The sequence below is a fragment of the Ranitomeya imitator genome, chromosome 4 (genome assembly GCF_032444005.1).
Source record: "Ranitomeya imitator isolate aRanImi1 chromosome 4, aRanImi1.pri, whole genome shotgun sequence".
Classification (NCBI taxonomy): domain Eukaryota; kingdom Metazoa; phylum Chordata; class Amphibia; order Anura; family Dendrobatidae; genus Ranitomeya; species Ranitomeya imitator.
Window position 1 is genome coordinate 23,886,002 of NC_091285.1, and position 13,815 is coordinate 23,899,816.

The window sequence follows — 13,815 nt, forward strand, 5'->3', positions numbered from 1 at the left end:
GCACACAGCCAAGAAAACCAAGGCCTGGTTCAAGAGGCAAAATATCAAGATGTTGCAGTGGCCTAGTCAGTCTCCTGACCTTAACCCAATTGAAAACTTGTGGAAGGAGCTCAAGATTAAAGTCCACATGAGACACCCAAAGAACCTAGATAACTTGGAGAAGATCTGCATGGAGGAGTGGGCCAAGATAACTCCAGAGACCTGTGCCGGCCTGATCAGGTCTTATAAAAGAAGATTATTAGCTGTAATTGCAAACAAAGGTTATTCCACAAAATATTAAACCTAGGGGTTGAATAATAATTGACCCACACTTTTATGTTTAAAATTTATAAAAATTTAACTGAGCAACAAAACTTTTTGGTTTGTAAGATTTATGCATCTGTTAATAAATCCTGCTCTTGTTTGAAGTTTGAAGGCTCTAACTTATTTGCATCTTATTAAACCTGCTAAATCTGCAGGGGGTTGAATACTACTTGTAGGCACTGTATATACAGTGTCCTGATTCTCCTGTGCTATGCGTGTAGTTCGTATCACTCAGATTTTGGTCTCAGGCCTCTGCCTTCTCCAGTTCTTCAACGTCAGGAACCTCCGCACACACATTAGGGGACATCAAATATGTTTTATCATAAAGAAGTTTACTTAACTGTCCATTTTCATAATATTGAAACATGCAGTATTGGGCACAAACTTTTCAGTTTTCAACCACAGCACGTTCTGATGTCCGTTGTTCGCTCTCCCTGAGCTATCCCTTTCCTCTCTGGCCCCTGGGTTACTCCATCCGGCTCTGCAGCTTCCATTAGTCCCGTCTCAACTCCCTTATACGATTCCCTGTCTGACTTCCTCTCCTAGGAAGATATTGAGGCACGCTTCTAAGTGCCTCAGTTGGACCATAGGTCCCGGACGTTCCAGGAATGTCCACTCCAGGTTTATGCTTGACCTTCTCTTGCTGCTGAACAGCCCGTGCTCCTCGTGCCCTCAGACCTCCAATTACTGCTCTCTCTCTCCATCTAATCTCTTACTCTGACACTTTATCTCATTCCTAAACCATATCCTAATTTCCAAACCTTTTACTGTCCCACTATTTAATACAATAACACATAACACTTTATCAAAGCACATTTTAAGTCACCTACAACATTAATACTGAAACCTTCTATAGCATTATAGAAGAGCATGTTTGTCCCTGACACACTACATACCGTTAGAGAAAACATCAACGCTTCGTTGATGTGAGTCAAGGGTCGATGGTCGAAATGGCAAAATCTACACACTTTCAGCCGAGACTTCAAGAAGGACTCACATAAAATTGCTTCTCCAGAAGAAGTTGGTTTCTCTGACCCTTTATCGATTAGAGGTAAGGGCCATCTTCTCATGATTGTAGATATCTTTAGTAACCTAGAGCAAGTTAAGTTTTCACTGTTCTAGATCAAACTGTGCTTAAAACCCAATAGATAGTCAAGAGACCAGGTTACTACTCTCTTCCTAAATAAATGCCATAATGTCTCCCAGGACTTTGTCAGTGACACTGTTAGGGACTATTTCAGTACATTTGTGGTGGTGAACCTGCATAACTTCCCAATCTTCTCATTAACCGTTCACATTTTTATTTTTCATGGTAATTAGCCCAGTCCAAAAAATATTTATTTGAGATTAAGGAGATTTCTTTTGTAGGATGTCTTGTTTATGTAGTGTTGGCATGTGGACCAAGCAAACTTGGGAAGACATCAGAATTTACTATGCCCGATCTTCTATTATTTAATGGCCTTCAGCTCGATCTCAAGCCATGGCGACTTGATGGATGACCACTGTAGGAAGATCGATCTTATGCAAGCCTAGATAGGTCCACGAGGGTCTTCTCTGCCATTATCTTGATAGTAACAAGCCATCAGGTTGCTGATCTTCTTCTTCGCCTTGTTCCTTCTATTCTTCTGACCATGATGTCTTACTATAGTAATTTCTGTCTTTGTATGATGAGTCCAAAGAAAGTCATAGCTTGGTGATCTTTGCATTGAGTGTCATGTCTGGCTTGATTTGTTCCAAAATTGATTTGTTTGTTCTTCTTGCTTTCTATGGTATTTTATTATTATTATTATTATACATTTTTATAGCGCCATTTATTCCATGGCGCTTTACATGTGAATACGGGGCAAATATAGACAAATACATTAAACATGAGCAGATAACAAGGCACACGAGTATATAAGGAGGGAGGACCCTGCCCGCGAGGGCTCACAGTCGGCAGGGGGTGGGTGAGGATACACTAGGAGAGGGAAGAGCTGGCTGTGCGGCTGTTCAGTAGGTTGAAGATCACTGCAGGCTGTAGGCTTGTCGGAAGAGATGAGTCTTCAGGTTCTTTTTGAAGGTTTCTATGGTAGGCGCGAGTCTGATGTATTGGGGTAGAGAGTTCCAGAATATGGGGGAAGCATGGGAGAAGTCTTGGATGCGGTTATGGGAAGAAGAGATGAGAGGGGAGTAGAGAAGGAGGTCTTGAGAGGATCGGAGGTTGCGTGTAGGTAGGTACCGGGAGACCATGTCACAGATGTATGGAGGAGACAGGTTGTGGATGGCTTTGTATGTCATTGTGAGGGTTTTGAACTGGAGTCTCTGGGCGATAGGAAGCCAGTGAAGGGATTGATAACAATCTTCTTCAGCACCACATTTCGAAGGCGTCAATTCTTCTGTCTTGTTTCTTTATTGTCCAGGTTTCGCAACTGAATGTTACCACCGATATTCTATATAACCATAACATTTTTCATGGTAATAAGCCAATCCAACAAATATATATTTGGAGATTCAGGAGATTCCTTTTGAAGGATGTCTTGATTCTGTAGGGTTGGCATCTACATCAAGCAAATTTGGGGAAACATCAGAGCTCACTAGGCTTGAGGGACCCATGGGCGAGCTAAAGCAATGTTATTTATGTTTATTTTGCGAAGTGGACTGATGGCCTTCTTTGACTTTGTCAACAAGGGATCACTCATATATGGAGCCAGCTAATTTTCCACAAGTTTTAAGGTGAACTCTTCACAAGGTTTAGGAAATAATGATATGGAATGAATGCATGATGGGGGGGGGGGGGGGGGTGATACTCGGTACTCCCACCGATCAGCTGCTATCAGATCATGCAGCCCTCGGAAATTTTTAGATGTTTGAAGAGCCAAAACAGCCCAGCTCTGTACACTGTGTAGTGTCTTTTTTTGGCATTGCAGTTCAGCTCCCATTCATGTCAAAATGTTATAAAAATCTTAGTCCCTAGACCACCAGGGATGCTGCCAATACTTCCTTCACTGGTTAGACCATCAGGGATGCTGCCATTACTTCCTTCCCCCCTCTATGCCACTAGGGATGCTACCATTACTTCTTTCACTGCTCTAGACCACCAGGGATACTACCATTACGTCATTCACTCATTAGACCACCATGTATACTGCCATTACTTCCTTCCCTCCACTAGACCACCAGGGATACTGCCATTACATCATTCACTTATTTCACCAGCAGAGATACTGCGATTACTTCCTTCATTCCTCTAGACCACCAGAGATGCGGCCATTGCTTTCTTTAATTCCTAGGCCACTGCCATTAATTCACTCACTAGACCCCCATAGATCCTGCCATAACTTCCTTGACTCACTAGATCACCATGAATGTTGATATTACTTCCTTCACTCCCATGACCACCAGTAATGCTGCCTTTACTTCCTTCACTCCCTAGATCACCAGGACTCCTGCCATTGCTTCCTTCACACCCTAGACCACTAGGAATGCTGGTATTATTTCCCTCAGTCCCTAGACCGCTAAGGATGCTGCCATTCCTTTCTTCACTCTCTAAACCACCAGGGATACTGCCATTACTTCTTTCACTCCCTAGACCACCAGGGACCCTGCCATTACTTCTTTCACTATTTTAGACCACCAGGGACACTGCCATTGCTTCTTTCCCTCATTTGGTCATACTTGGTCAGTGTTCGTCATCCTGGGTCTGCACTGGTCACCCCATGTCAGTATTGGTCAACCTAGGTCAGTTCTGGTCACCTCGGGTCAGTACTGGTCTCCCTGGGTCAGCCTTGGTCAACCTAGGTCAGTATTGGACACCCTGGGTCCACACTGGTCACCCTGGGTCAGTATTGGTTAACTTAGGTCAGTTCTGGTCACCTCTGGTCAGTACTGGTCTCCCTGGGTCAGCATTTGTCAACCTAGGTCAGTATTGGTCCCCCTGGGTTCACACTGGTCACCCCGGGTCAGTATTGGTCAACCTAGGTCAGTTCTGGTCACCGCGAGTCAGTACTGGTCACCTTAGGTCAGTACTGGTCACCTCGGGTTAGTACTAGTCTCCCCGGGTCCGCTCTAGTCTGCCTGGGTCAGCATTGGTCAACCTAGGTCACTACTGGTCACCCTGGTTCACTAGTGGTCTCTCCGGGTGGGTCAGCATTGGTCTACGTAAGGCAGTACTGGTCTCCCCGGGTCAGCATTGGTCAACCTATATCAGTACTGGTAACCCCGTGTCTGCACTGATCTCCCCGGCTCAGTTCTGGTCACCCCGGTTAAATATTGGTCACACTGGGTCCGCACTGGACATTTTGGGTCAGCACTGGTCCCCCAGGCTCAGTACTGGTCACCTTGGGTCAACACTGATCACTCTGGGTCAGCATTGGTCACCCTAGGTTAGTACTGGTTACTCTAGGTCAGTACTGGTTACCCTAGGTCAGTACTGGTTACTCTAGGTTAGTACTGGTCACGCAGCGTCCACAATGGACACCCTGGGTCAGCATTGGTCACCCTGGGCAATACAGGTCACCCCAGGTCAGCATTTGTCACCCAGGGTCCGCACTAGCACACCGGGTCAGTACTTTTATTACTCCGGGTCAGTACTGGTAACATCGGGTCACCATTGGTCACCCAGGGTCAGTACTGGTCTCCCTGGGTCCGCATTGGTCACCCCGGGTCACCATTGGTCACCCTGGATCAGCTTTGGTCACCCAGAGTCAGTACTGATCTCCATGGGTCCGCACTGGGCACCCAGAGTCAGCACTGGTCAACCTAGGTCAGTAATGGTCACACCGGGTCACCATTGGTCACCCAGGGCCAGTACTGATCTCCCTGGGTCTGCACTGGTCACCCCGGGTCAGCATTGGTCACCCCAGATCAGCTTTGGTCACCCAGAGTCAGTACTGATCTCCCTGGGTCTGCACTGTTCTCCCTGGGTCAGCATTGGCCAACCTAGGTCAGTACTGGTCACCTCGGGTCAGTACTAATCTCCCCGGGTTCGCTCTAGTCTGCGTGGGTCAGCATTGGTCAACCTAGGTCAATACTGGTTACCCTAGGTCAGTACTGGTCACTGCGGGTCAGCACTGGTCACACCAGGTCTGCACTGGCAATTTTGGGTCAGCACTGGTCTCTCCGGCTCAGTACTGGTCACCCTGGTTAAATATTGGTCACACCGAGTCTGCACTGGTCTCCCAGGCTCAGTACTAGTCACCTTGGTTCAGTACTGGTCACTCCGGGTCAGCATTGGTCACCCTAGATTAGTACTGATTACTCTAGGTCAGTACTGGTCACCCTAGGTCAGTACTGGTCACACCGGGTCTACACTGGTCACCCTGGGTCAGCATTGGTCACCCAGGGTCCGCACTGGTCACACCGAGTCACCATTGGTCAGTACTGGTCTCCCTGGGTCCGCACTGGTCACCCCGTGTCAGCTTTGGTCACCCAGAGTCAGTACTGTTCTTCCTGGGTCCACACTGGTCACCCCGGGTCAGTTCTGGTCACGGCGGGTCAGTTCTGGTCACGGCGGGTCAGTACCAGTCACCCCTGGTCAGTACCGGTGACCCCTGGTCAGTACCGGTCACCACTGGTCAGTACTGATCAACCAGAGTCAGTACTGGTCTCCCTGGGTCCACACTGGTCACCCCGGGTCAGTTCTGGTCACGGCGGATCAGTATCAGTCACCCCGGAGCAGTAGCGGTCACCCCTGGCCAGTACCAGTCACCCCTGGTCAGTACTGGTTACCCCGGGTCAGCTTTGGTCACCCAGAGTCAGTACTGGTCACCCCGGGTCAGTTCTGGTTACAGTGGGTCAGTATCTGTCACCCCGGGTCAGTACTGGTCACCCCGTGTCAGCTTTGGTCATTCAGACTCAGTAGCGGTCACCCCTGGTCAGCTTTGGTCACCCAGAGTCAGTACTGGTCACCCTGGGTCAGTATCAGTCACCCCGGGTCAGTAGTGGTCAGCTTTGGTCACCCAGAATCAGTACTGGCGAGAGCGGGTCAGTACCGGTCACCCCGGGTCAGCTTTGGTCACCCAGAATCAGTACCGGTCACCCCGGGTCCGCTCCGCTCAGGGAACATTGATTGAACAACTCTTTCCTCTGAAGCATCAGCGCTTAAAAGAGAACTACTGGTCATAAGAGGCGTGGTTTCCTCCAGCCCCTCCCTTCTTTACTACCGATTGGCTGGTTTTCTTTAATCTCAGCCCTTTCCTTGTGCGCCTTAGCCAATCAGCGCGCGGCTGTCACTCGGTGGCTCCGTGTCGCCTCTAGCCTGGCAGTGCCGAGCGTGGCTCTTCCCTGGTAACATCAGCTGGTGCCGGCTCCGGGATCATGGGGGCTGCGGGCTGCACATGGTGGTACCTCTGCCTGCTGGTCACTATTGTTCACCGGGACAGCTTCACCGGAGGCAGCGGAGCCCCAGGTAGGAGCCGCCGGACACTTTCCCCTTAAACTTTCCTCTCGTTCTGGGGCTGGATGGAGCCGGCACTGGTCTCCCACAGGTCTCTGCCGGCTGCTGTTCCCTTGTGCATCATTTCTGCAAACTTTCTCCCCCTAATCTCCCCCTCTCTGCTGCTTATTCTCCCTCCTGGCAACTTTTCATGTGCAATTACCTTTAATAACTGTCACAGCCCTGATCCCAACTCTCAGGATACAACTATGAACTTCCCCTTTAAATTTTTAATTTTTCTAAGTGAGCTGATATCATGACTATTTACTAATTTTGGACCCCCCCACCTTTAAATCCCCCCTTAAATTGTTATATTAACCGCATGCATTTAATTCCATAACACCTGCGCTGTCCGAAACAAGGATCCCCCCAACACCCCACCAACACCCCCTAACACCCCCCAACACCCCACCACCTTCTTTTCCTGCAATCTGCTAATTGTAATTGGCCTTAAAGGAAAAGATTGTATGATAATTATATTGACTTTAGCGGCTGGAGGAGATGGAGGCGACACATTGTGCTTATTTATGTAGGGGGGGATCTGCCGCGATCTCCCTGAGCCCCAGATGTGGAGACTGCGCCAAATTGTGAAAGAATCAATGAAATCTGAATTTCCAGGAAGATGGATCTAAGTATTGACATAAGAGGCATCAATCAGCCGCCTCAGGGGTACTGGGGGGGCTGTGTCACTCAGAGGCGGGGGTCTCTGCGAGTCACTGGGGTCTGTCATGATGTAGCAGAGCTGAGCCGGTCATTATCCTGTCTATGTAGATGGAGCAGAGCTGAGTCGGTCGTTATCCTGTCTATGTAGATGGAGCAGAGCTGAGCCGGTCATTATCCTGTCTATGTAGATGTAGCAGAGCTGAGCCGGTCATTATCCTGTCTATGTAGATGGAGCAGAGCTGAGCCGGTCATTATCCTGTCTATGTAGATGGAGCAGAGCTGAGCCGGTCATTATCCTGTCTATGTAGATGGAGCAGAGCTGAGCCGGTCATTATCCTGTCTATGTAGATGGTGCAGAGCTGAGCCGGTCATTATCCTGTCTATGTAGATGGAGCAGAGCTGAGCCGGTCGTTATCCTGTCTATGTAGATGGAGCAGAGCTGAGCCGGTCGTTATCCTGTCTATGTAGATGGAGCAGAGCTGAGCCGGTCATTATCCTGTCTATGTAGATGGAGCAGAGCTGAGCCGGTCATTATCCTGTCTATGTAGATGGAGCAGAGCTGAGTTGGTCATTATCCTGTCTATGTAGATGTAGCAGAGCTGAGCCGGTCATTATCCTGTCTATGTAGAGGTAGCAGAGCTGAGCCGGTCATTATCCTGTCTATGTAGATGGAGCAGAGCTGAGCCGGTCATTATCCTGTCTATGTAGATGTAGCAGAGCTGAGTCGGTCATTATCCTGTCTATGTAGATGCAGCAGAGCTGAGCCGGTCATTATCCTGTCTATGTAGATGTAGCAGAGCTGAGCCGGTCATTATCCTGTCTATGTAGATGGAGCAGAGCTGAGCCGGTCATTATCCTGTCTATGTAGATGGTGCAGAGCTGAGCCGGTCGTTATCCTGTCTATGTAGATGGAGCAGAGCTGAGCCGGTCATTATCCTGTCTATGTAGATGGAGCAGAGCTGAGCCGGTCATTATCCTGTCTATGTAGATGGAGCAGAGCTGAGCCGGTCGTTATCCTGTCTATGTAGATGGAGCAGAGCTGAGCCGGTCGTTATCCTGTCTATGTAGATGGAGCAGAGCTGAGTCGGTCATTATACTGTCTATGTAGATGTAGCAGAGCTGAGCCGGTCATTATCCTGTCTATGTAGATGGAGCAGAGCTGAGCCGGTCATTATCCTGTCTATGTAGATGGAGCAGAGCTGAGCCGGTCATTATCCTGTCTATGTAGATGGAGCAGAGCTGAGCCGGTCATTATCCTGTCTATGTAGATGGAGCAGAGCTGAGCCGGTCATTATCCTGTCTATGTAGATGGAGCAGAGCTGAGCCGGTCATTATCCTGTCTATGTAGATGGAGCAGAGCTGAGCCGGTCATTATCCTGTCTATGTAGATGGAGCAGAGCTGAGCCGGTCATTATCCTGTCTATGTAGATGGAGCAGAGCTGAGCCGGTCATTATCCTGTCTATGTAGATGGAGCAGAGCTGAGCCGGTCATTATCCTGTCTATGTAGATGGTGCAGAGCTGAGTCGGTCATTATACTGTCTATGTAGATGTAGCAGAGCTGAGCCGGTCATTATCCTGTTTATGTAGATGGAGCAGAGCTGAGCCGGTCATTATCCTGTCTATGTAGATGGAGCAGAGCTGAGCCGGTCATTATCCTGTCTATGTAGATGGAGCAGAGCTGAGTCGGTCATTATCCTGTCTATGTAGATGGAGCAGAGCTGAGCCGGTCATTATCCTGTCTATGTAGATGTAGCAGAGCTGAGCCGGTCATTATCCTGTCTATGTAGATGTAGCAGAGCTGAGCCGGTCATTATCCTGTCTATGTAGATGGAGCAGAGCTGAGCCGGTCATTATCCTGTCTATGTAGATGTAGCAGAGCTGAGCCGGTCATTATCCTGTCTATGTAGATGGAGCAGAGCTGAGCCGGTCATTATCCTGTCTATGTAGATGTAGCAGAGCTGAGCCGGTCATTATCCTGTCTATGTAGATGTAGCAGAGCTGAGCCGGTCATTATCCTGTCTATGTAGATGGAGCAGAGCTGAGCCGGTCATTATCCTGTCTATGTAGATGGAGCAGAGCTGAGCCGGTCATTATCCTGTCTATGTAGATGGAGCAGAGCTGAGTCGGTCATTATCCTGTCTATGTAGATGGAGCAGAGCTGAGCCGGTCATTATCCTGTCTATGTAGATGGAGCAGAGCTGAGCCGGTCATTATCCTGTCTATGTAGATGGAGCAGAGCTGAGCCGGTCATTATCCTGTCTATGTAGATGGAGCAGAGCTGAGCCGGTCATTATCCTGTCTATGTAGATGTAGCAGAGCTGAGCCGGTCATTATACTGTCTATGTAGATGGAGCAGAGCTGAGCCGGTCATTATCCTGTCTATGTAGATGGAGCAGAGCTGAGCCGGTCATTATCCTGTCTATGTAGATGTAGCAGAGCTGAGCCGGTCATTATCCTGTCTATGTAGATGGAGCAGAGCTGAGCCGGTCATTATCCTGTCTATGTAGATGTAGCAGAGCTGAGCCGGTCATTATCCTGTCTATGTAGATGTAGCAGAGCTGAGCCGGTCATTATCCTGTCTATGTAGATGGAGCAGAGCTGAGCCGGTCATTATCCTGTCTATGTAGATGGAGCAGAGCTGAGCCGGTCATTATCCTGTCTATGTAGATGGAGCAGAGCTGAGCCGGTCATTATCCTGTCTATGTAGATGGAGCAGAGCTGAGCCGGTCATTATCCTGTCTATGTAGATGGAGCAGAGCTGAGCCGGTCATTATCCTGTCTATGTAGATGGAGCAGAGCTGAGCCGGTCATTATCCTGTCTATGTAGATGGAGCAGAGCTGAGCCGGTCATTATCCTGTCTATGTAGATGGAGCAGAGCTGAGCCGGTCATTATCCTGTCTATGTAGATGGAGCAGAGCTGAGCCGGTCATTATCCTGTCTATGTAGATGGAGCAGAGCTGAGGCGGTCATTATACTGTCTATGTAGATGTAGCAGAGCTGAGTCGGTCATTATCCTGTTTATGTAGATGGAGCAGAGCTGAGCCGGTCATTATCCTGTCTATGTAGATGGAGCAGAGCTGAGCCGGTCATTATCCTGTCTATGTAGATGGAGCAGAGCTGAGTCGGTCATTATCCTGTCTATGTAGATGGAGCAGAGCTGAGTTGGTCATTATCCTGTCCATGTAAATGGTGCAGAGCTGAGCCGGTCATTATCCTGTCTATGTAGATGTAGCAGAGCTGAGCCGGTCATTATCCTGTCTATGTAGATGGTGCAGAGCTGAGTCGGTCATTATCCTGTCTATGTAGATGGAGCAGAGCTGAGTCGGTCATTATCCTGTCTATGTAGATGGAGCAGAGCTGAGTCTGTCATTATCCTGTCTATGTAGATGGAGCAGAGCTGAGTCGGTCATTATCCTGTCTATGTAGAGGTAGCAGAGCTGAGCCGGTCATTATCCTGTCTATGTAGATGGAGCAGAGCTGAGTTGGTCATTATCCTGTCTATGTAGATGGAGCAGAGCTGAGCCGGTCATTATCCTGTTTATGTAGATGTAGCAGAGATGAGCCGGTCATTATCCTGTTTATGTAGATGGAGCAGAGCTGAGCCGGTCATTATCCTGTCTATGTAGATGGAGCAGAGCTGAGCCGGTCATTATCCTGTCTATGTAGATGTAGCAGAGCTGAGCCGGTCATTATCCTGTCTATGTAGATGGAGCAGAGCTGAGCCGGTCATTATCCTGTCTATGTAGATGCAGCAGAGCTGAGCCGGTCATTATCCTGTCTATGTAGATGGAGCAGAGCTGAGCCGGTCATTATCCTGTCTATGTAGATGCAGCAGAGCTGAGTCGGTCATTATCCTGTCTATGTAGATGGAGCAGAGCTGAGCCGGTCATTATCCTGTCTATGTAGATGCAGCAGAGCTGAGTCGGTCATTATCCTGTCTATGTAGATGGAGCAGAGCTGAGTCGGTCATTATCCTGTCTATGTAGATGGAGCAGAGCTGAGCCGGTCATTATCCTGTCTATGTAGATGGAGCAGAGCTGAATTTCGGTTTGCGCTTTTCTGGACCTGACATCCTGCGGATTGCCAGTCTATAGATCTGTCTGGATGTAGCAGAGTTGACGATGTGATGGAAACGTAAGAATCTATGGTTTGCGTAGATTTTTATAGTATAGTACAAGGAAACACTTTTGTATGATGAGCTCCACTCTGCCTTTTCTAGATAGATTATTGTGGTTATCAATCAATCTGATATCATCTGTCATCTTTCTGTTTATCATCTATCTAGACTGTCGTGAATCCCACAGATTACGGTAACTTTCTATCTCCTATGTATCTAAAAGCAGGAAAGTGGAATCCGTCGTTCAGTGGTTTCCTTTGTGCACCGTACAATAAAATCCTGTGCAACTATAGATTCTGACAGGTAAATGACTACATCAACTCTGCTACAGCTAGATAGATGACCATAAGAATCTGCCTATCTAGATGTAGCAGAGTTGATAAGACTACTGTCACTCTCTCTCTGTCTCTGTTTCGCTCTCACTCTCTCTGTGTTTCGCTCTCGCACTCTCTCTCTGTTTGTGGACAGAGACATGAGCCCTTTACAGTCCTATAGCTCATGATAATGCACCTTAAGCTTTGGAGTTGGTAGTGACCTCCTTATCACTGGGGCCCCCGTGTAACTGCACTGATTGCACCAATGGTCTGTTCAGCTCTCTATCGATTATCTATCTATCTATTATCTATCTATCTATCATCTATCTATCATCTATCTATTATCTATCTATCTATCTATTATCTATCTATCATCTATCTATTATCTATCTATCTATCTATCTATCTATCATCTATCTATCTATCATCTATCTATTATCTATATATCTATCTATCTATCTATCTAATCTATCTATCATCTATCTATCTATCTATTATCTATCATCTATCTATCTATCATCTATCTATTATCTATATATTATCTATCTATCATCTATCTATCATCTATCTATCATCTATCTATCATCTATCTATCATCTATCTATCATCTATCTATCTATCATCTATCTATCATCTATCTATCTATTATCTATCTATCATCTATCTATCATCTATTATCTATCTATCTATCATCTATCTATCATCTATCTATCTATCTATCATCTATCTATCATCTATCATCTATCTATCTATTATCTATCTATCATCTATCTATCATCTATCTGTCATCTATCTATTATCTATCTATCTATTATCTATCTATCATCTATCTATCTATTATCTATTATCTATCTATCTATTATCTATCTATCTATCATCTATCTATCATCTATCTATCATTTATCTATCTATTATCTATCTATCTATCTCATCTATCTATCTATCATCTATCTATCATTTATCTATCTATCTATCATCTATCTATCATCTATCTATCTATTATCTATCTATCTATCTATTATCTATCTATCTATTATCTATCTATTATCTATCTATCATCTATCTATCATCTATCTATCATTTATCTATCTATCTATCTATCTATCTATCTATCTATCTATTATCATCTATCTATCTATTATCTATTATCTATCTATCTATTATCTATCTATCTATTATCTATCTATCTATCATCTATCTATCATCTATCTATCATCTATCTATTATCTATCTATCATCTATCTATCATCTATCTGTCATCTATCTATTATCTATTATCTATCTATTATCTATCTATCTATCTATCATCTATCTATCTATTATCTATCTATTATCTATCTATCATCTATCATCTATCTATCTATTATCTATCTATCTATCTATTATCTATCTATCTATTATCTATCTATCATCTATCTATCATTTATCTATCTATCTATCTATCTATCTATCTATCTATCTATCTATTATCATCTATCTATCTATTATCTATTATCTATCTATCTATTATCTATCTATCATCTATCTATCATCTATCTGTCATCTATCTATTATCTATCTATCTATTATCTATCTATCTATCTATCTATCTATCTATCTATCTATTATCTATTATCTATCTATTATCTATCTATCTATCTATCTATCTATCTATCTATCTATTATCTATCTATTATCTATCTATCTATCTATCTCATCTATCTATCATCTATCTATTATCTATCTATCTCATCTATCTATCTATCATCTATCTATCATCTATCTATCATTTATCTATCTATCTATCTATTATCTATCTATCATCTATCTATCATCTATCTATCTATTATCTATCTATCTATCTATTATCTATCTATCTATTATCTATCTATTATCTATCTATCATCTATCTATCTATTATCTATCTATCTATCTATTATCTATCTATCATCTATCTATCATCTATCTGTCATCTATCTATTATCTATCTATCTATCTATTATCTATCTATCATCTATCTATTAT

At 45.2% G+C, this 13,815-nt stretch overlaps 1 protein-coding gene across 4 annotated transcripts in view; it reads left to right on the plus strand.

The window, feature by feature from the left end:
- Positions 1–6,546: 6,546 nt before the first annotated feature.
- Positions 6,547–13,815, plus strand: part of SCUBE1 (signal peptide, CUB domain and EGF like domain containing 1) — a 224,751-nt gene continuing 217,482 nt past the window's right edge. For all 4 annotated transcript variants that reach the window (XM_069763370.1, XM_069763371.1, XM_069763373.1 and 1 more), the window contains exon 1: positions 6,547–6,688. In XM_069763370.1, coding sequence (XP_069619471.1) covers positions 6,598–6,688 — 91 coding nt within the window. In that variant the 5' untranslated portion in view covers positions 6,547–6,597. The remainder of the gene's footprint in view (positions 6,689–13,815) is intronic.